Here is a 21,227-nt window from a genome sequence, read left to right on the forward strand (position 1 = left end):
TTCATAAGAAGCCAGTTTTAATTCTGATTGAGAGCAAAAGTCTAGGTGATATGATCTACTCATGTCCCTAGAATAATCTCTTTTCTAATTGCACCTGTTGGGGTAGTTAGGATGGATTTTAATGTTACTTGTAGGAGCTTTATTTAATCTGTATTGACCTTTTAATTAGTAATGGGCAATTTTGGGTGAAATGTTAATTGATTAGAATTGTAGAAATTATACACAAAGCTGTTTTGTCACTATAGCCTAGAGCAGTGTAAGATTAAAACAGGATCTGGTTTAGTTACTATTCTAAGATAAATTCTTAAGAGCTATTCTTTTAGTAGTTTTGGTTTGTATTCCAGTCTGGTGTTGGGTTTAACTCTGCTAAGAATTATTGTCTTTTAAATCACTGAGGTCCTCAATTCTACTCCATTAAGGGCCACTTTTCTGCCAATCAAAAAACAGAATCTTGGAGATTGATTTTTGTTACACTGGCTAGCAATGGCTGCCTAGTGACAACATTTCCAACTCTTTTATGTAAACAGAAAGCAATCAAATAAGTACTAATCCAAGGATTAAGTGGACCCAAATCTGGTGACCAGAAGAATCTCTGCAGTGTATGTCCCTGGCTCTTTGCCTCCTAGTGCCAAAAGCTTCTTCCTGGAAAGCTTGCTTGCTGCTTGTGCTGCCTGTTAGATTTCAGTACGCCAAACTCAAAACGCTCCTGCAGCTCCTGAATGGAATTCAAAAAGACACTTACATTTCCATAAATAAATTAAGAATTCAGTGGTTTCTTCGGGCTAATCAGGGCAGGCTGATAAACCTTGCTAGCTGTTTAATAAATGAATTGTGACTGATTACCTATTAATATGGACGCCTCAGGAATTCACCCTGGGGGGAAGCAGAGCAGTGAAATAGAGAGGGGCATGGCCCCTTGGGAAATCAGGGCTTCATGTTTGCAGCTTAAATATCTCTGTGAAGTATCAATAAGGAGGTAATTGAATTTTGAACACAAACATGAGCGCTGGATGGATGAAAGGGGGAGGGGGATCAGACCGTCTCTTCTCTGCCCCTTCATTCTCCCCTCCCTTTTTCCTTAGAGACCACTCTAGTAAAGATAGATGCTAAATCCATTAAATAAAGATTAGACTCTGTCGTAGTAGAAAATGGCAGCTTAGCTAGATCCCTGGGCAAATTGGAGCCTTTTGCAATACAGAAAATTAAAATATACATTTTTAACAAGGGTGCTATCTTGCTAGCGATAATGCCAGGCTAGCTTGTGGGGTTCGCTCCTCCTTCAGATTGGCTTTTGTTTGGACAGATCACTTTCTCTTGTATTAATGCCAATCTTTTCTGTATTCCTGGAGCAGAAGGGGCAGGGTTTATTTATTTATTTTTTAAAGCTTCTGTTGAAGCCTTTTCTCTAGCATCCTGCTTGCTTGTAATCAGAGGAGTGCGAAGGAGATTAGTGTCCCATGAATTGACGGTAGATAAATGTTCCCTCCCTTTAGCTGGTGGGTCCAGAAGAACCCAATCACCTGTATTTTCAGGGATGATTGGAGACTGTACAGCTGAGCAAGAAAAGGGCTAACAGACTGAAATAAACATTGCTGTTTAGGGTGTAATTTTATTGGCTTTATTTCTGCTAGATAAGGTTATTGATTTGCTTTGTTCTTCTGTTTTAAGCCAGATAATGTCATATTAATGTGTGAAAAGAATTGGCATCATTTAGTTACAGATCATAATACTTACTCCCTGTTTAGCAATGAGAAAAAACAAACATTAACATTAAATACTTCTGTTACCTTTATGTGAACACCCAGATTTGGCTTTTTGGACTGATCCTCGTTTATATGTCAGTCTAGTTCTAATAACCCTTTTCCAAGGCTTTAGTTGGTCAGCCTGTCAACAAGTATTGATCGAACATCTGTTAGGTGCCACGGTCAATGGTGAAAAAAGTCTGTCTTGTGCATCTTCAGATACTTCAAACAACAACAACAACAACAAACAAAGCTAATCATGTCATACTCCTGTTAATAAAGTTCTTTGGTTGCTTGGGACCTACAAGGTAAAATGTAAATTCCTCTGGCCTTCACAGAAGGGTTTCCTAGCATTTGGCCTAGTCTTTCTCTCCGGTTGCATCTGGAAAACTTCTTTTTATCTTTCAGGCCATTTCAAATGAGATCTTGTCATCATACAGTGCGGGTTCTACACCTGAGGCTTTGAGGATTTAACATGGAAAAGAAAATGTACAACTTCTTGGTCTCAGTAATCAAGGACTTCGTGCATCATTTGCCAGATGGTATTGCAGATGTTCTCAGCTCTTTGTTTTGACTTCAGAGATATCTTGATGATCAAGTTTTTAATGATTTGTCCTTATGACATTCTCTTTATAATTGGAGTTTGTTTTATAGTGATGGAGGAAATCTGTCTGGTTAAGACAAAAAGTGTTTGCTCTTTCCACCATTACCAGTGTCTTAAGTTATCTTCAGAGGGAGGAAGTGGACTTACTTATAACTTATTATCACAGTGCACAAATGGCACTTAATAGTTTTGAATGCTATTTCTCAGAGCCAGATTGCCCAGAATTTCAGAATTTTCTAGGCCTTCTTATCAAAATTATATAGATGTTTCATCCAGATGGTTAGTTTTCCTACCAGGTTTCTCTACCCTCTGCTTCCAGCCATTTCACTAGGCCTTGGAGCTCCTTCCAACCTTATCAACAACATAGTATTGCTGGGACCTGAGGAGTTCCATTTAAAGCCTCTGTATTCCTAGTGGTTGGATCTCAGCAATTGTAAATTACATGTTTTAAGCCTTATTTAACATGAATGACAATGCAAGTAAAATATGTTTTCTTGTTTTTATCAATAAATTTCAGCATAGATTGTATGTTTTCATTTAATTATAAAAAAATTGTACTATAAATTCTCAGGTTAAATAAAATCTCAAATTATCCTTAAAATTTTTTAAGTAAAATAAAGAATATCATTAACTTTATCCCTTTAAGAGAAGACTCTCCTAGTAACTTCTTTGCCTAAAGCTTTCTAGTGATCTTGGCAAGGCTTTCATTAAATAAAATATCTCTTGTCTGCCTTTGTGTATACATAACACAGTATCATTAGAATTATCAGCAGCATAATCTTCCTATCTAATTGATTCAAGTTTCTATATCTATGTTTGTAATGCTCAAGAGTTTGTCTTATTCAGGCAGACTTCATAGCATGGTTCCTTTTTTCCCCACATTTTTTATTGGGGCATTATTGTTGTACATAATGATGGGATTTACTGTTTTATATGTTACAATGTAATAATATGTTATAATATAACAATATAATTTGGCCAATATCACTCCTCAGCATTTTCCCCACCCTCCTAACCCCTCCCATCCTCTAGTACCTTTCGTCTGCTGATTTCCCTTTGATTTTCATGAGATCTCTCACTCCTACCTTTCTTTGCTTTTTTTCCTCTCTAGCTTCCACATATGAGAGATAATATATGTGACTCCTAACCTTCTGAGTTTGGTTTGTTTCACTTACCATGAAAGACATAATTTCCTTTTTCTTTATGAGTGAATAAAATTCCTTTGTGTATTTGTGCCACATTTCCTTTATCCATTCATCTGTTGATGGACACCTAGGACAATTCCAAAGTTTACCTATTGTGAATTGTGCTGCTATAAAAATTGGTATGCATATATCGCTATATTGTGATGATTTTAATTCTTTAGGATAAATACTGAGGAGTGGTATAGCTTGGTGATATGGTGGTTCCAATGCCTCATCTTCTGAGGAACCTCCATACTGATTTTCATAGTGGTTGTATTAATTTCCAGTTTCATCAGCAGTGTTAAAGTGTTCCTTTTTCTCCACATCCTCTTCAGCATTTATTATTTGTATTCTTTTTTTTTTTTTTTTAGTTGTAGATGGACACAGTTTTATTTATTTATTTTTATGTGGTGCTGAGGATTACAAGGCAGGTGCTCTACTACTGAGCTATAGCCCCAACCCCTATTGTTTGTATTCTTGATGACTGCTATTCTGACTGATGTGAGATAAAATCTTATAGCATGTTCTTAACTGGAGGTTACAAGTCTTCTGAAATTATAAACAAAATTTTATGTGTGTGCAGAATATCCAAAGCTATTATCAGACTTTTAAAAAGAACTCTGTTGTGTATTAAATTGTGTCCCCCAAAATGATGTGCTGATATCTAGTATTACCTCTAGTATTCCAGAATATGAACTTACTTGGTGATAGGGCTTTTACAGAGGTAATCAAACTAAGGTCCTTAGTGTGGGCCCTTAAGTCATGCAGTATAACTTGTATTCTTATATAAATTAAGAACTTGGATACTGAAACAGACATGCATAGAGGGAAACCAGTGTGAAAAGATACAGAGCTATCTGCAAGCCAAGGAAGAAAGCCTAGAGCAGATTCTTTCCTCAGAGCCATCAGAAGGAGCTACCCCTGCAAACACCTTGATTTTGAACTTCTGACCTCCAGAATTATGAGAAAATAGAATTCTGTTGTTAAGCAACTCAGTTTGTGGCACTTTGTTACATCAGTCCTCTATCAATTGGGGTGTTTTTGTGTGCAGATTACAGAAAACTCAACTAAAATAGCTTAAAGGATAAGGATGCTCCATGTAACAAATAGTCTAGAGGTATTTTGGTTTCAGGATTGGTTGACTCGGTGACTCAGCATTATCCTAGAAGATCCCTGTTAGTTCACATCTTTCTGCTGTGCCACCTTCAGTGAACTCAGCTCCCTCTTTCGTTGACTTCCTTCATAGTTGCAGAATGGTTGCTATAGTTTTAAATATTAGATGCTGAAACAATATTCTGAGAAAAGGGAATTGTGTTTCTTCCCTTTGCATCTTGTCAGTGGAAGCCCTAGAAACTCCGCAACATTCCTCTTATATACAATTGAATGGTGTCGGTCACGTTCTTATACCTGAACCAAACCCTAGAGGAATGAGACTATCATGATTGGCTTAGAGGAACAAATAATGGCTTGTTCTCCAGGGTTGGAAAGATCCCAGACTCCCCTAAGTACGTGATTACCCTGTGTCTGAATAAAACCAGGGTTTTATTAATAAAGATTAAGGAGAGCTAGGGATGTAGCTCAGAGGTAGAACACTTGCCTAGCCCTGAAGGGGGAAAAAATAGATGTGTGTGTGTGTGTGTGTGTGTGTGTGTGTGTGTGTGTAAAGATATATATACCAACTATGTCTGCCAATCTCTGACCTCCAAAAGGTTAAGGACCACTGTTTTTAAGATAGGCAGTGTTTCAGAATTAAACCCTGTTCCTATATCAAGGCAATCACTCATGTTTAAGAATTTGTAGATTTTTTTTAAAATATATAGTCATTCAGTAAATATATAAGTGTCTACTATGCAGAGCTCTGGGTTATAAAGAACATTCTTATGCTTAAAGCCACAATGTCTTAGAGGGCCCTAGGGAAGGGTATTCATCTCAGGGTCAGATAAAGTACAATAATCTTGGACTTTAAGATTAAGCAGTGAGAAAGAGAGAGAGGTATTTCTGAACAGAGTGGTAAAGAATAATCTGCGCATAAACTGCTGTAAATACAAAAACCTAAAGCATGCTCTGTTTGGGAGAACTGTTGAGTAAGCGGTTAGGAGATGAATATGGAAATCTAAAGAAGGATTCTGATCATGCATGTGAGGCAAGGTGTTATCCCGAAGGCTTTATGTGGCCAGTGAAGAATGATAAACAGGGAAGTGACATTGACCTTTTCTTAAGAAGATCCCTGACAGATGTTAAGGACAGAGCCTGTAGACTGATTTCACAGTATTTCTCTCCCTCCCTTTTAAAAAGTGTCCCACACATTATAGGTGCTCATGCCTAGTGGGCGGCTAGAGTCTGGGAGACTGGTTTTAAAATATGTAATAATGCAGGAGTTATGGTTCTTACCTGAGTAGTTTTTTTAAAATATAACTTTATTTTATTTATTTATTTTTATGTGGTGCTGAGGATGGAACCCAGTGCCTCACAGGTGCTAGGCAAGCACACTACTACTGAGCCACAACCCCAGCCTCTGAGTCATTTTTTATTGATTGTATTAATCAGAACAGAAAGTATACAAAAAGTACTATTTGGGTCTGGGAGAGATTTGTTTTTAACATGTTGATCTTGTTTGCACTTGGAGCATTCTACAAACATAATTTCTTTCTTTCTTTTTTTTCTTTTTTTTTTTTTTTTTTGGTGGGGGATGGTACTTGGAATTGAACCCAGTGGTGTTCTATCCCTGGGCTACATTTTCAGCCCTTTTATTTTTTATTTTGAGGTAGAGTCTTGCTAAATTGCTGAGGCTTTGAACTTGCAAACTTCTTGCCTCAGCCTCCTGAGTCACTGGTATACAGATGTGTGCCACTACATCTAGCAATGTCATCACTTTACTTAGCTAAATATGGGTTTACTAAACAGTTTAGACATTTCCAAATACTCATGTATACTCCTTCAGCTACTTATAGATATACTCCATCATATACAAATATATTTTTATTATTGACCACTAACATTTCCTGTTATGTGCCCGGCACTGTGCCTAACTCCTTATCCACATCCTGATAATACTTTTGTGAAATAGCTATTATTACCTCACTGGACCTAGGGAGAAAGATAGGATTATTTGCCCAAGGTTAAATATGTATTAAATGACAGAGCCAGGACCAAAACTCAGGCCTGAGTGATTCCAGAGCCTCTGCTCCTGAATGTGTCTCCTGAGGGTGGCCTTAGTCCTCTTATCATGGTGGCTGGGAAAAGGTTTTGGTCCTGGCCTGGGTACTCTGCTGAGGTTAGCTTAGCAATGCCATGAATTTGTTACTTCTTAAGGCCAAATAATTGCTAGAAAGAAGCCTGAATCAGTATATCCATATAGGGTGGAAGAAGAGCTTAATCCAGGCCCTCCTTTGTTAAATTGCAACTTGCTAGTATTTTTAGATCCCTGAATTTCTCAAGAAAATCATACCCAGGGACCACTTTTGACTGGAGAAGGCAATTTGAGAACAAGCCCCAGACCATCTTCTATCCCATAACAAGAAATTATGACAGTTCATTTCCTCAAGAACAGATCCCATGCAGGGATTGAAGCAAATTCCAAGTTTAGCATGGCTTCCTGTGGAAGGCTGTGCTTGGCTCCTAGATAAGGTAATTCCTGTCTCTTCTCCCATGTTCAGTGTACATGTACCACAAGCACTTTCTGCTCCCCTTTTTCTCACTCAGTGTTACAGTTACTTGTTAGAATGTCTTCTGTGCTTCCTTCTGGGTCCCCAGTATGCTGCTAAGAAAGGACACAAGAGAAAGGAAGAGCCCAATCTCTGGCTTTCAGTGATCTCTTTATGAAGGCCTAAGTAATATCTCACCAAAAAGCTCAGTTTGCTGCTGATACTATTGCTGCTTTTGCTTCTTTTTTCTCTGCCTCTGTGTATTTGGAAATGCTTAAATCCACATATAAAGGAAATGCTGGTACTAGCTCAAGCTGCTATATGATATAGTAATGTATAGGATTATTTTTAAACCCATACTGTGCTGTTGATGGAAGTCACTCAACCACAGAACCACATCTTTGGCCCTTAGAGTTTATAATTTTTGTAGACTAAATGTAATTAAACCCTCAAAGGTGGCTGCTCTTCTAACCCCTGATAAAAACTTTATGTAATCTCATATACGTACAGAGGTTTTGAGATCTCTAGGTGAAAATTATTTTTATATTATTTCTAGGAAAGGGAGAGTTTAGCTTTTGAAAAGATCTTCTGGACATCTTTTTCATGGTGAATCTTTTATACCTTAGGCCATACTGTTTTTCACACAAATCCTTTCTAGTTAATGTTGACTCAACATTAATTAACTTACTCTTTACTCTCCCAAGCACTAATGGAAACACTGGATTATAACCAATCTAATACTCTCTGGACATTCTATCAGACACTTTGCTCAATGTGATTTAAGGCAGTTTATAATCACTCCTTGCAGTCTTGAGGCCAGTTTTCAATTCATGAGACTCATATATCCTGGCTAGTTTTAATTAATTTTGCAAGGAAGATGCCAGGAGAAGCAGTATTAAATGTTTTCTTATAATCAGGTTATTTCATCCATTGGGCTCTTGTCAGCCACTGATCTTATAATTTTATCACAACAAAATACAAGAGTTTTTCTGACATAACTTTTTTTTTTTAACTTTTGTTCTTCGGTGCTTAGATACTCATGGTTTGGGTAACCTTAAATTTATGATTGTCTTATTCAGAATTGATGTTAAAGGAATTTCTCTAGTTTATAACAGTAACTCATAGAATTCATTTTTAGTATTAGGATTCAGGGATAGGCTTTAATTGGTATCACATTGTGTTCTATTTATTTGATCTTTGGGGTGGTTATATAAGCTGGAATCCAGTCAGCAGTAATTTGAATGGGGGAAATCTAAAGTATTGTTAACTAGGTGATAGGTAATTAACTTCTAAAAGGATAAAAAAAAAAAAAAAAGACTGTAAGGTGTATGGAGGTGGCAACTGCAAAAAGCCACCAGCCCTTAGGGTGGTGAACAACAGAGGAACTTGTGGAGACCCCCACAAGAGTCAAACCTCTGGAGAAGACATGCTGCTGCAGGATATGCTGCCCACTGCCAGAAGGTGCTGTGGGTATTGCAGGAGCAGCCTGCCCTGTGGTGGTAAAGAATCTTTGCTGAGAAAGCCCCACAACTGAATTATTTTTTAAATTTTTTTTTAAAAAATTCTAATTTGTTATATATGACAGCAGAATGCATTCAATTCATAATACATACATAGAGAACAATTTTTCATGTCTCTGGTTGTACACAAAGTAGAGTCACACTATTCATATCTTCAGGATAATGATGTCCATTTCATTCCACCATCTTTCCTACCTCCATACTCCTTCCCTTCCTCTCCCTTCCCTTTGCCCTATCTAAAGTTCCTTCATTCCTCCCATGCTCTGCCCCCCAAATCCCCATTATGGATCAGCATCCTCATATCGGAGAAAATATTTGACATTTGGCTTTTGGGGATGGGCTTACTTCATTTAGCATAATATTCTCCAAGTCCATCCACTTACCTTTGAATGCCATGATTGTATTCTCTTTTAATGCTGAGTAATATTCCATTATGTATATATACCAATATATATTATCTATTCATCTACTGAAGGGCATCTAGGTTGGTTCTACAATTTTGCTGTTGTGAATTGTGCTGCTATAAACATTGATGTGGCTGTGTCCCTGAACTTGATTTCATTTCTTGCACTGTACTATACTGTTTTTAAGTCCTTTGGGTATAAACTGAGGAGTGGGATAGCTGGGTGAAATGGTGATTCCATTCCCAGTTTTCCAAGGAATCTTCATACTGCTTTCCATATTGTCTGCACCAATTAACAGTCCCAACAGCAATATATGAGTGTGCCTTTTTCCCCATGTCCTCGACAACACTTATTATTGTTTGTATTTTTAATAGTTACCATTCTGACTGGAGTGAGATGAAATCTTAGAGTAGTTTTGACTTGCATTTCTTTAATTGCTAGAGATGCTGAAAATTGTTTCATCTATTTGTTGATTGATTGTATATTCTCTTCTGCAAATTATCTGTTTCAGTTCCCTGGCCCATTTATTGATTGGGTTATTTGTTTTTCTGCTGTTAAGATTTTTGAGTTCTTTATATATCCTGGAGATTAGTGCTGTGTCTGATGTGCATGTGGTAAAAGTTTGCTCCCATTCTGTAGGCTCTCTATTCACCTCACTGATTTTTTCTTTTGCAGAGAAGAAGCTTTTTAATTTGAATCCATCCCATTTATTGATTCTTGATTTCATTTCTTGCACTATAGGAGTTTTATTCAGGAAGTCGGGGCCTAATCCAACATGATGGAGATTTGGGCCTACTTTTTCTTCTGTTAGGCGCGGGGTTTCTGGTTTAAGTCCTAGATCCTTGATCCACCTTGAATTGAGTTTTGTGCATGGTGAGAAATAGGGGTTTAATTTCATTTTGCCTGCAACTGAATTATGAGGACCACCATTGCCAAGATGAACATTGCTAGGACCCCTGTATGCCAACCTGCTTGTCACTGCACCAAAAATCCACACACTGCTAGAAGAAAAATGCCTTCTTGCTTCAGCCATGCAGTCTCCCTCCAGAGCTCTGTTTTGGCAAAAATTAATATGGAACCAGCTGGCAGAAGGGAAATACAGAGTGCTGCCAGGTCTTACTTAGGAAATTGTTTCTCTCTTTTTATTCTTAAATACATGACAGAATGTATTTTGACATATTATACATATGTGGAGTATAACTTCTCATTTTTCTGGTTGTACATGATATAGGGTTACATTGATCATGTATTCATATATGAACATAGGAAAGTTATGTCCCGTTTATTCTACTGTCTTTTCTGTTCCCATTCCTCCTCCCTTTCCTTCATTCCCCTTTATATCTAATTTAATGGACTTCTATTCTGCACCCCCACACCCCCGCCTCCTTATTGTATGTTAGCATCCTCACATCAGAGAGAATATTTGGCCTTTGGGATTGGCTTATTTCACTTAGCACTATAGTCTCCAGTTCCTTCCATTTACCAGTAAATGCCATAATTTCATTCTACTTTATGACTGAGTAATATTTGTGTATTCTCTTTTTTGTGTGTGTATGTAAGTGTGTGTGTGGTATTGGGGATTGGAGGCAGGGCCTTGCACATGCTAGGAAAGTGTTCTACCAGCCCTTTTTTAAAAAAAATGATTTTGAGAATAGGATCTCTCTAATTCACTCAGGCTGGCCTCAAATTTGTGATCTTCCTGCCTCAGCCACCTAAGCAACTGAAATTACAGGTGCATGCCACCAAGTTCAGCAGTTTATTTCTCTTAAAGCAAGGTACATCTGTAACTTCTGCACTTGGCTAGGTAGCTCTCACCATCCAGACAGTGCTACCTGAGCCACTGGTTTGTAAATGCCCCCCCCCCCGCAATTCTTTTGACTACTTTCATAAAGGGATTTATAAATATTATTCAGTAAATATGTTTTAACAGATTTTCAAAATTAAATAATTCATGGTATGGGAAGATAACAAAGTAAGAATGTGATTAAAAGATGACTCCCTAACTTCTTTGCCACATTGACTTTTCCTCCGTGATTATTTCTCTCCTTTAACCATTTCATTTTTCTTAAACTCTTATTCTCTCTCAACTTTTGGTCACTTTGAACTCCTCTGTTCTTGTCTTCTTTTTTTCTTATGACCATTTTTTGTTCTTAATTGTTAAGTATACCTGTCTTCCCCAGTAAATTGTAAGGCTTTTGAATCAGGGACCATATAATAATATAAATATTATTGCCTTTTTATGTTATGAAACAGTATTGTACAAAAGCCTATTGGATAGATGGAATCATTTTATATTCACAGAATAAAGAACAGAAACACAACTTCCAAGGTATTCAGAGAATAGATAGGTTCTTGCCCATTCTTTTCTCATTGCTACTTTTGCAGAAGCTATCAACAATCTATAAATTGTCTTTTTATTCTCCAGGAGTATAACAGAAGGAAAAATAATAATCTCATGTAGGAATGCAAAAACAAAAATAGGAATAGGAAAATGCCAGAACAATTATAGTCAAGGAGAAAGCTGCAAGTATCTGAAGTGGAGAATAAATATGGGGAGGGTTTGCATATAGGTTAATAATGGTTTAAAGCTTTTTTTTTTTTTAAAGATGTTTTCTTTCCTTCCCTTCTTTCTACTTCTTTCTCAAATCGAACTGAAACAATTGAAAGAAATAAAGGAGAGAATAGGAAAGATGACACAGCAGCAGAGTTTTGGAAGCTGGAAAGTATATGAACTTAGCAGACCTATGAAAAACAATACTGAAGGGAGGAAAGTCAAGTGCTAAGCCAGTTCACAGCGGGCCAAAAGACTGAGACTAGGTGGAAGAGGTGGGTGGCTTAAGTAAGGAGGAAGTTAATCTGTTCTTCTAAAACAGACATTTAGGCACTGATGTTAGAAGTTCTCCAACAGACAACCAGTCCTGCTGCAGCTCACAGTCAACAAGCTGAGATCTTGTCCTCAGTGTTTTCAAGCAGCATCTTTGTCCCCTGTTTACATGGGGAGTAAAAACAAAGATTACCAATGTTGGAGAAAAGCCCCATCATGAAAAACAAAGAAAAAAAGGCAACAAATGGAAAAAATAACTTGGAGGAAACAGACTCTGCATCCAGGAAGATGAAGTCGATAAATTTCATGATAAAAATCTCAATATCTTAAAATGCAAATGGCAGTCAGACATAGATTATGTGGTAGAATGAAATACTATAGAGCAAACAAAGCAAACTATAAAGCCTCAGGAAAACAAGAAAATTTGCCAGAAAGGAAAATAATTGTAGTTTATTTTACTACATGTCGCTGCTATAAATAGTGTTTAGATAATCATAATAATGTAGAAACTGGGGCTGGGGATGTGGCTCAAGCGGTAGTGTGCTCGCCTCGCATGCGTGCGGCCCGGGTTCGATCCTCAGCACCACATACAAACAAAGATGTTGCGTCTGCCAAGAACTAAAAAATAAATAAATATTTTTAAAAAAATGTAGAAACTGAATACTGACCTAAATTAACATATACAGTTATACACTGCCTATGACCTTTTGGTCAGCAATGGACTGTATATACAACATCACACAAGATGATATGGAGCTGAAAACCTTCTGTCACCTAGGGATATCGTGGCCATCATAGCGTCATAACAGTGTGCATTGCTTATATGTTTGTGGTAATGTCATCTAGGTATATCGTGGCCATCATAGCATCATAACAGTGTACATTGCTTATATGTTTGTGGTGATGCTACTGCAAACTGTCGGTAGGATAAAAATATAGCACAAGGGCTGGGGCTGGGGCTGGGGCTGAGCGGTAGAGAGCTCATCTGGATCATGCGAGGCCCTGGGTTCAATCCTCAGCATCACATAAAAATAAATAAAAATAAAGATATTGTGTCCAACTACAACTAAAAAATAAATATTTTTTAAAAATATAGCACAAACTAGGTAGAGTGCATAATACTTGGCAATGATAATAAAGGACCGAATTACTATTTTAGGTATATCTATATTAAACTTTTTTTTTTGTCTGTTAAATCTATATTACTGATTGTTTTATTGATTTCTATAGTTGCTTTTTTTTCTTTTTTTAAATTTTCAATCTTTTTATTATTATTAGTTGTTCAAAACATTACAAAGCTCTTGACATATCATATTTCATACATTTGATTCAAGCAGATTATGAACTCCCATTTTTACCCCGTATACATATTGCAGATTCACATCGGTTCCACATCCACTTTTTTACTTACTGCCATACTAGTGTCTGTTGTATTCTGCTGCTCTTCCTATCCTCTACTATCCCCCCTCCCCTCCCTATATTAAACTTTTAATCATTATTTTAGGGTATGCTCCTATTTACAAGAAAAAAAGTTTACTGTAATACAGTATGTCATGTTACATTAGCAGTGCCCTGGTACATCTTGTATTTACTATGTCTCTTGATTACATCATGCTTGATTTAATCTCATGTTATTTTGTTCATTGTGACCCTAGGCGCAGTAGCCTACACTAAATAGCTCAGGTATATAGTACGCCATACCACCTAGGTTTGTGAAAGTACACTCTAGTGTTATTTACACAATGATGATGTCACTTAACAAAGCATCTCTTGGAATGTGTCCTTGTTAAGATACACATGGCTGTAGAACTCTGAGGGGATAGGAGATGGGTGCTTGCATGTGTTTTGTAAGGAATTAAGGTAGGAGGGTGGGTAGAGAAAGTTAAACCATCACTTTCTAGCCGGGCACTGTAGGGCATGCCTGTAATCCCAGCAGCTCGGGAGGCTGAGACAAGAGGATCACGAGTTCAAAGCCAGCCTCAGCAAAAGCTAAGTAACTCAGTGAGACCCTGTCTCTAATAAAATACAAATATTGGGCTGGGGATATGGCTCAGTGGTTGAGCCATATTCATCTGAGTTCAATCCCTGGACACCCCCCGCCTCAAAAAATAAAAACTATCACTTTCTGTACTTTTGTGAGGTAAATAGATAATGCCACAAATTGAAAAATCAAATAATACAGGGAGGCTGGGGTTGTGGCTTAGTGGTAGAATGCTTACCTAGCATGTATGAGGCACTGGGTTTAATTCTTAGCACCGCATATAAATAAATGAATAAAATAAAGGTCCATCAATGTCTACAAAAAGTATATTAAAAAAAAGTAGTACAGGCATGTTATTTAGTTATTGAGAGACATGGAAGTAATCTTAAATAGATAATGCCTCAAATCAAGAAATCAAGAAGTAATACAGGCATATTATTTAGTTATTAGAGACAGAAGTAATATAATCAGCTAAATAGGGTGAACATGATTATTTTCAGGCAGGAGTTAATGGGAGCTGTGGTTTTTCCTAACAAACCTTAAAGAATTATTTTGAATACATATATAACTTTATTGTTAAAACATATATATGATTTCATTGTCAAAAATAGGTGAAGTAGGGGGCTGGGGATGTGGCTCAAGCGGTGGCGTGCTCGCCTCGAATGTGTGCGGCCCGGGTTCGATCCTCAGCACCACATACCAACAAAGATGTTGTGTCCGCCGAAAACTAGAAAATAAATATTAAAAAAAAAAATTCTCTCTCTCTCTCCTCTCTCACTCTCTCTTTAAAAAAAAAAAAAAGAATTCTGTCTCTAAAAAAAAAAAATAGGTGAAGTAGGTAATACAGAGGACAGAGGCTAGATTTTATAATATTTGGAGAGTTTAAATAACATTTAATAGCAAAATGAATGGAAATCAAAATAGACAAAATGTGTATAAATAGGCCAAAATAAAAGATGTCTATCTTTTTTTATGTAAAAAGAAGCTATAATTACTTTGAATTAAAATGTGATTGCTTAATGTTTTCAGTTTTTATATTATAAAATCTGTGTGCCCAAACTTTATTGCAATCCAAAATAAATAACTCAGTTTGTGGATGAGCAGCAATTGTATTTCCATCCAGTGATGGGAAGTAGAGCCCAAAATTCAAGCCATTAGCAATATGTTGGTGACAAACTTTGATTAAGGAATTTTACTCCTTCCCATCTTTTATCTCTTGATTAAAGTGATACTTTTTTCCCAGTATTTAGTTGGATCATAATCAGCTGGAAAAAAATAGAATTCTATGGTAATTCCATTATTAGGGCCCTCTAAAATATTGACCTCTGGTAGCTAACAGGTTTTGGTAGGCGGAATTTTACTTTTATAATGTGGCATTGAATTGTACATGTAGCATTAGGTCTGGGTGATCTCTCTGGGGAGAATGAAATTGATGCATCCTTTTTCTGCCAGTCCCAGGTGGCTTATCAGGAGAGCAGGTGTTGCTTGGATGATGCCTGCATTCAGGAGTCATAGTGCAAATCTGATGAAGGCATATATTCCCCAAACCACTCAGGCTAGTGTCTCTCCTGGGGAAGAGGCTAACATTGGCCTTGTATGCTTAGAAAAAGAAGCAAAGAAGAAGAAGAAAAATAAAGAAAAACTAATTATCAACCTAAAGCAAATGTCATTCAGCTCAAATCCCTGAAGGATAAAGGCGTAGGTGACAAATGTTGCTAGAGAGAGGGCTGAGCTGTTGCTTGTTTTTTTAATGGATCATTCATGGTTGACCATAGAATCACATGCTATTTCATCTTATTGTGTGTTGCATCTGAAGAAATACTGAATATCTGTAAGCTTAAAAGAATTGTATACTTTACATAAATCCTTTGGATTGAAACATAATCCTGGTGTCAGGGAGGATGATAAAAGACAGCTCTCTGTTAACTTAGTTGTCCCTTACTCTTCATCTTTTTTTACTTACTTTTGATTAGACTCCTTACATCTCATTTTGTCTGCCTTGACTCTGGGCATTGATCCACATGTCCCATTCCAGAGGGCAGTTGGGAACAAAGAGGAGAAGTTAGAGAAGTTGGGGGTTTGTCGGGGGGTTGGTCAGTTTGCCACAGTGTTAAAAAAGGATTTCCCAAATGTTCAGAATTACACAGACTCTCAAAAAGTGCCAAATTCTTCTGCATTGGGAATGTTCAGGCAGAACTCTGTGACTGGATGCTAGGGATTAGGGAGGAGCACACAAGTTAACTAACCTCAGATACTCTTATATATTCCTAAGAAATAAAGAATCTATTCTTTTTGCTTTCAACAAAAGGTCTACAAAATAAGTAGTCTCCATGTTGAATTGTTCCATTTTAAAATATTTCTGTTTGCTATAGTCCTTACTGTTACAAATAACAGTAGTTATTTGTTAATGTGGATAGCAAATTTTTTTTATTCTAATTTGTTATACATGACAGCAGAATGCATTTTAATTCATATTACACATATAGAGCACAATTTTTCATATCTCTGGTTGTACACAAAGTAGAATTACACCATTTATGTCTTCATATGTGTACTTAGGGTAATGATGTCCATCTCATTCCACTGTCTTTCCTACTGGGGATAGCTATGTTATTGGTACTTTGCCTTTAATAGGAAAATTAACAAGTTTTTAAAAACAACATTTAGAGTAAAAGGAAATACATTTAATTTGAAGCCTGAACGACTTAGATAATAGGAAAAATTTCTGGATGAAGAGAGATGTTACTATTTGGAGGGAAGTATGAACAGTATTATTGACCTTTGAAAGTAAATTTTTTTGAGACAGCGTCTTGCTTTATTGCCCAGGCTGACCCCAAACTCCTGGCCTCTAACAGTTCTCCTGCCTCAGCCTCCCTTATGATGAGGACTACAGGCGTGCTCCACCATGCCCAGCTAGAATGTTTGAGATCTTTATGAGCTATTCATTCATTACACTTTCACAGAATGCCCCAATAATTATATAAATTGCTTTAAATTTCGTTTTAGCTAGCATACTTTTCAAATAGGACTTTCATGACACTAGAAAGCTGCTTGTTGCTCTCTTGTGAAAAGTGAGATAATTAATTAATACTGCCAATTAATTTCATCTAAATTTCATGAAGACTGGCCTTTTTCACACTATTTAAGACCTTTGTATCTTCTACTAATTCTTCAGCGTAATTACTAATGAGCACTTTTTCCTTTTTAATGGATTTCTGAGATAAATATGAAATGCTCATTTATTTGATTACCTGCCAGAGTTTGCTGTGCTACACACTTTACAGATGACCAATTTAAAAGCAAAGAAAAATAAAAATATTTCTTAGTGAAGTGAACTCTACAATATCCTATTTAATTTTTTAGAATTTGTCTTGGAGTTTAAATGTTCCATTTTCTTTCTGAAAAATGGAAGAGTTTGAAAAGTTAGGGTTAGGGTTAAAAAAATGAAATTGATGCTTCATAGTAAGAATTGAATGATGAGTAATTCATGCCATATCCTTCTCTTCTCTTCCTTCTTTTCTGGTCTCTTTCTTTTCTGAAAGTCCACTCTTCTTGCTGCAAACCTGAAGAATGACAGTTAGCACTCTAGGCTTATGCCTATAATGAAAATCTATTTGATAGACATAAAGTCAAAAGCAAAACTTAGATTAAGTAGTTGTGTGATTCTGCCCAAACCCGAATTTGAACAGCAATAGAAACTATTAGACAATTATAAACCATACAAAACAAAGCACCAAGAGAAAAATATTAAAATAAAATTAATAGAGCCTCAGTGGAGCAATATCAAACAGTGTAACATACATGTAACTGGAGTCCCTGAAGTAAAGGAGTTGAGATGCAAGCCAAAAAATATTTGAAGAAATAAATGGTCCAAATATGATACAGAAGCCACTGAAATCCAAACACACCAAAAAAGATGCCAACACAAATCATAATAAAATTGTTGAAAAACAGCAAGAAAGAGAACATCTTAAAAGCAGGCAGAAAAAAAAGTTATATAGAAGAAACAAAGAATGAAAGCAAACTTCTTGTCATAAAATGTGCAAACCAGAGACAATAGAATGAAATCCTTAAAATGATGAAAGAGAAAAACCTGATGTCAACCTAGAATTCCATATCCTGCAAGAATTGTCTTCAAAAATAAAGGCAAAAAAAAAAACGTTTTTCAAACAAAAACCAGGATAATTTGCTCCCAGTAGATGTACACAAGAAATATTTAAAGGTGTACCAGGCATAATTAATAAATCATTAATGAAAATATAATGGAATACTAAAAAGTGCTTTGTTGATCCAAAAGAAAAGAGAAAAAAAGAAATACTGTATTAGACAAATAGAATAACTAGCAAAATGATAGATATAAACCAAACTCTACCAGTAATTAAATATAAATTTAAATACACCAATTAAAAGAGATTATCAGATAGAATTAAAGAATCAAGACTTAAGTGTATGCTATTTGTAAGCTTTAAATATAAATACATGGATAAATTAAAAATAAAAGGATAAAAAAAGATAATCCATGCAAACATTAGTCAAAAGAATGTTGGAGTGGAGTGATTATAGTAGTAGATGTCATAACTAGGAATATTTTCAGGGAGGAGGGGAAGCATTTCATAATGATAAGTTTTAGTTCATCAAAAGATAAGAGCAGAAATCAATAATTTCAAAAGCTCATTCTTTTCTTTTTTCTTTTTTTTTTTTAATGAGAGAGGAGAGAGAGAGAATTTTTTTAATATTTATTTATTTATTTTTTTTAGTTCTCTGCGGACACAACATCTTTGTTGGTATGTGGTGCTGAGGATCGAACCCGGGCCGCACGCATGCCAGGCGAGCGTGCTACCGCTTGAGCCACATCCCCAGCCCAAAAGCTCATTCTTTGAAATGATAAAATAATAGATAACTCTGCAGCTAGACTGATCAGGTTAAAAAAAAAAGAGAGAGAAGGCACAAATTACTAATACTGGGAATGAAACAAGGGCTTGGAAAGAGAGCTTCATTGTAGAGCCTATGGGCAATGGAAGGAGATGTTGACACCTTTATTCTACAAAATTTGATGTTTTAGATGAAATGGACAAATTCCTTGAAAGGTGAAAATTTTCAAAATTGTCTTAGTAAGGTAAGAGTTAAAAAATTGATTTTGTAATTTAAAAACCTAAAAAATTAGATTTAAAATTCAGGTGGCTTTATTTGATTTCTGTTCAATGTTTAATGAAGAGTTAGCACTAATGGGGCTGGGGATATAGCTCAGTAGTAGAGTTAATGCCTAGAATGCCCAGGGTCCTGGGTTCTAGTATGGCAAAATAAAAAATAAATTAGTACTAGCACTCACATATACCCTCAAAAAATAGGAGGAAACATTTCCCAATTCATATTTTGAGGCCAGTAGTATACTAATAGGAAAATTGAACAAAGACAAGAAAATAAAACTATAGTCTATTATCTCTTATGAGCATAGATGCAGAAATACTCAGTGTAATATTTGCAAGCTGAGTTCAGCAATATATAAAACAACAATAATAATACATCATGATCAAGTGAGAGTTATCTCAGGAATCCAAAGTTAGTTCAATATTTTAAATCAAAATAATGCACAGTTCAACAAAGGAGAAAAACATTTTCCATTGTCCATAGAAAAGACATTTGGAAAATTTAGCACCTATTTGTGGTTTGTAAAAAAAATTTTTTTTTCACTTCATTAGAAATACAAAGGATCTTTTCAAACTGACAAAGGTTGCATACATCAAAAAATAAAACTACTGTTATCCTCGTTCTTAACCACGAAAGACTAAATGCTTTCTCCCTGAGACTGAAAACAAGGCAAGGAAGAATGTCTGCTTTTACTTCCTGTCTCCCCTTTGAGATGGGGTTTTGACTCTGTTGCCACGGCTGACCTCAAACTCACAATTCTCCTGCCTCAGCCTCCCAAGTAGTTGGAATTACAGGTGTGCACCATCTTGCCTGGCTTTCTTTTCCCACTTTAATTTATCCTTTCACCAGAGGACTTAAACAGTGAAAAAAGGGAAGACAAATTACAGGCTTATAGATTGGAAAAGAAGAAATAAAACGGTCTTCATATTAGATGACATGATTGTTTACTTAGAAATGTAAGGAATCTTAAAAAACACTACTAAAACTAATAAGTGAAATTTAGCAAGGTATCAAGGATACAAAGTCAAAATTTAAAAATCTGTTTTATTTTTAATACTAATAATGAACATTTGGTAAAGGAATTTTTAAAGCAGTATAATTTATAATAACATTAAAAACCCCATAGAATTCTTGGGAATAAATTTAGCAAACTATGTGTCAAAAATGTACTCATTGATAAGAGAAAATAAAGATCTTAAATAACTGCAAATATATACTTTGTTTATGTATCAGATGGTTGAATATTGATACTTGTTCTCCCTAAATAGATGTATATATTCAATGCAGTTCCAATCAAAATCCTCACAGACTTTCTTAAGAAATAAAAGGCTGAATGATCCTAAAGTTTATATGGAAATGCAAAGGACCTGATAACTAGATCAATTTTGAAAAAGAACAAGAATGTTTTACACAATTTAATTTCAAGACTTACTATAAAGCTACAGTTATTGAGACAGTGTAGTTTTGACATAAAGAGAGGCATAAAGATGAATAAAGAGACCAGAAATAGACCCATACATAGGTAGTCAATTTTTCTTTAATGCCAAAATAATTCAAGGATGGTCTCATCTTTTCAGCAAATAGTGCTGGAACAACTGGATATCTATGTGGCAAAAAAATGAAACAGCCAGGAGCAAGGATTGCAATGGACTTAGCAATTTAGCGAGAGACCCTGTTGCAAAGTAAAAAAGGGCTGAGGATATGGCTGTGGGTTCACCCTGGGTTCAGTCCCTAGTACCACTAAAATAGTGAATAAATAAACAAAATAAAATTTTTTAAAAATGACACTTGATCCTTATATCACAACATAAAAATAATTAACTCAAGATAGATGTAAATGCTAAAACTTTTAAAGACTTCAAACAGAAAACCTATTTGCATCATTGGGATAGCCACAGACTTCTTAGATAACTCAAGTAGCATGAGCCATAAAAGAAAAACTTGATAAATTATACTTATTGAAATAAAAAACTTCTGGGGCTGGGCTGTAGCTCAGTGGCAGAGCGCTTGACTAGCATGCATGAGGCACTGGGTTCGATCCTCAGCACCACATAAAAATAAATAAATAAAATAAAGGCATTCTGTCCATCTATAACTACAAAAAAAAAAAAACTTTAAAAAAATAAAAGAAATAAAAAAAAAACTGCTCTTCAGAAAACACTATAAAGAAAATGAA

The 21,227-nt window shown here is 35.8% G+C and overlaps 1 protein-coding gene across 3 annotated transcripts in view; it reads left to right on the top strand.

Moving 5' to 3' along the window:
- Nucleotides 1-21,227, top strand: part of LIN52 (lin-52 DREAM MuvB core complex component) — a 108,683-nt gene that overhangs the window by 58,885 nt on the left and 28,571 nt on the right. The window contains exon 6 of one of the 3 annotated variants that reach the window (XM_081291837.1): nt 2,151-2,960. The exons of the other annotated variants lie outside the window; for them this stretch is intronic. Within the exon in view, the coding sequence (XP_081147963.1) occupies nt 2,151-2,164 (14 nt within the window). The 3' untranslated portion in view covers nt 2,165-2,960. Of the gene's footprint in view, nt 1-2,150; nt 2,961-21,227 lie in introns of those variants that run through there. 3 annotated transcript variants of the gene reach the window in all.

Source organism: Spermophilus citellus (genome assembly GCF_964194105.1).
Source record: "Spermophilus citellus genome assembly, chromosome: 4".
NCBI lineage: Eukaryota > Metazoa > Chordata > Mammalia > Rodentia > Sciuridae > Spermophilus > Spermophilus citellus.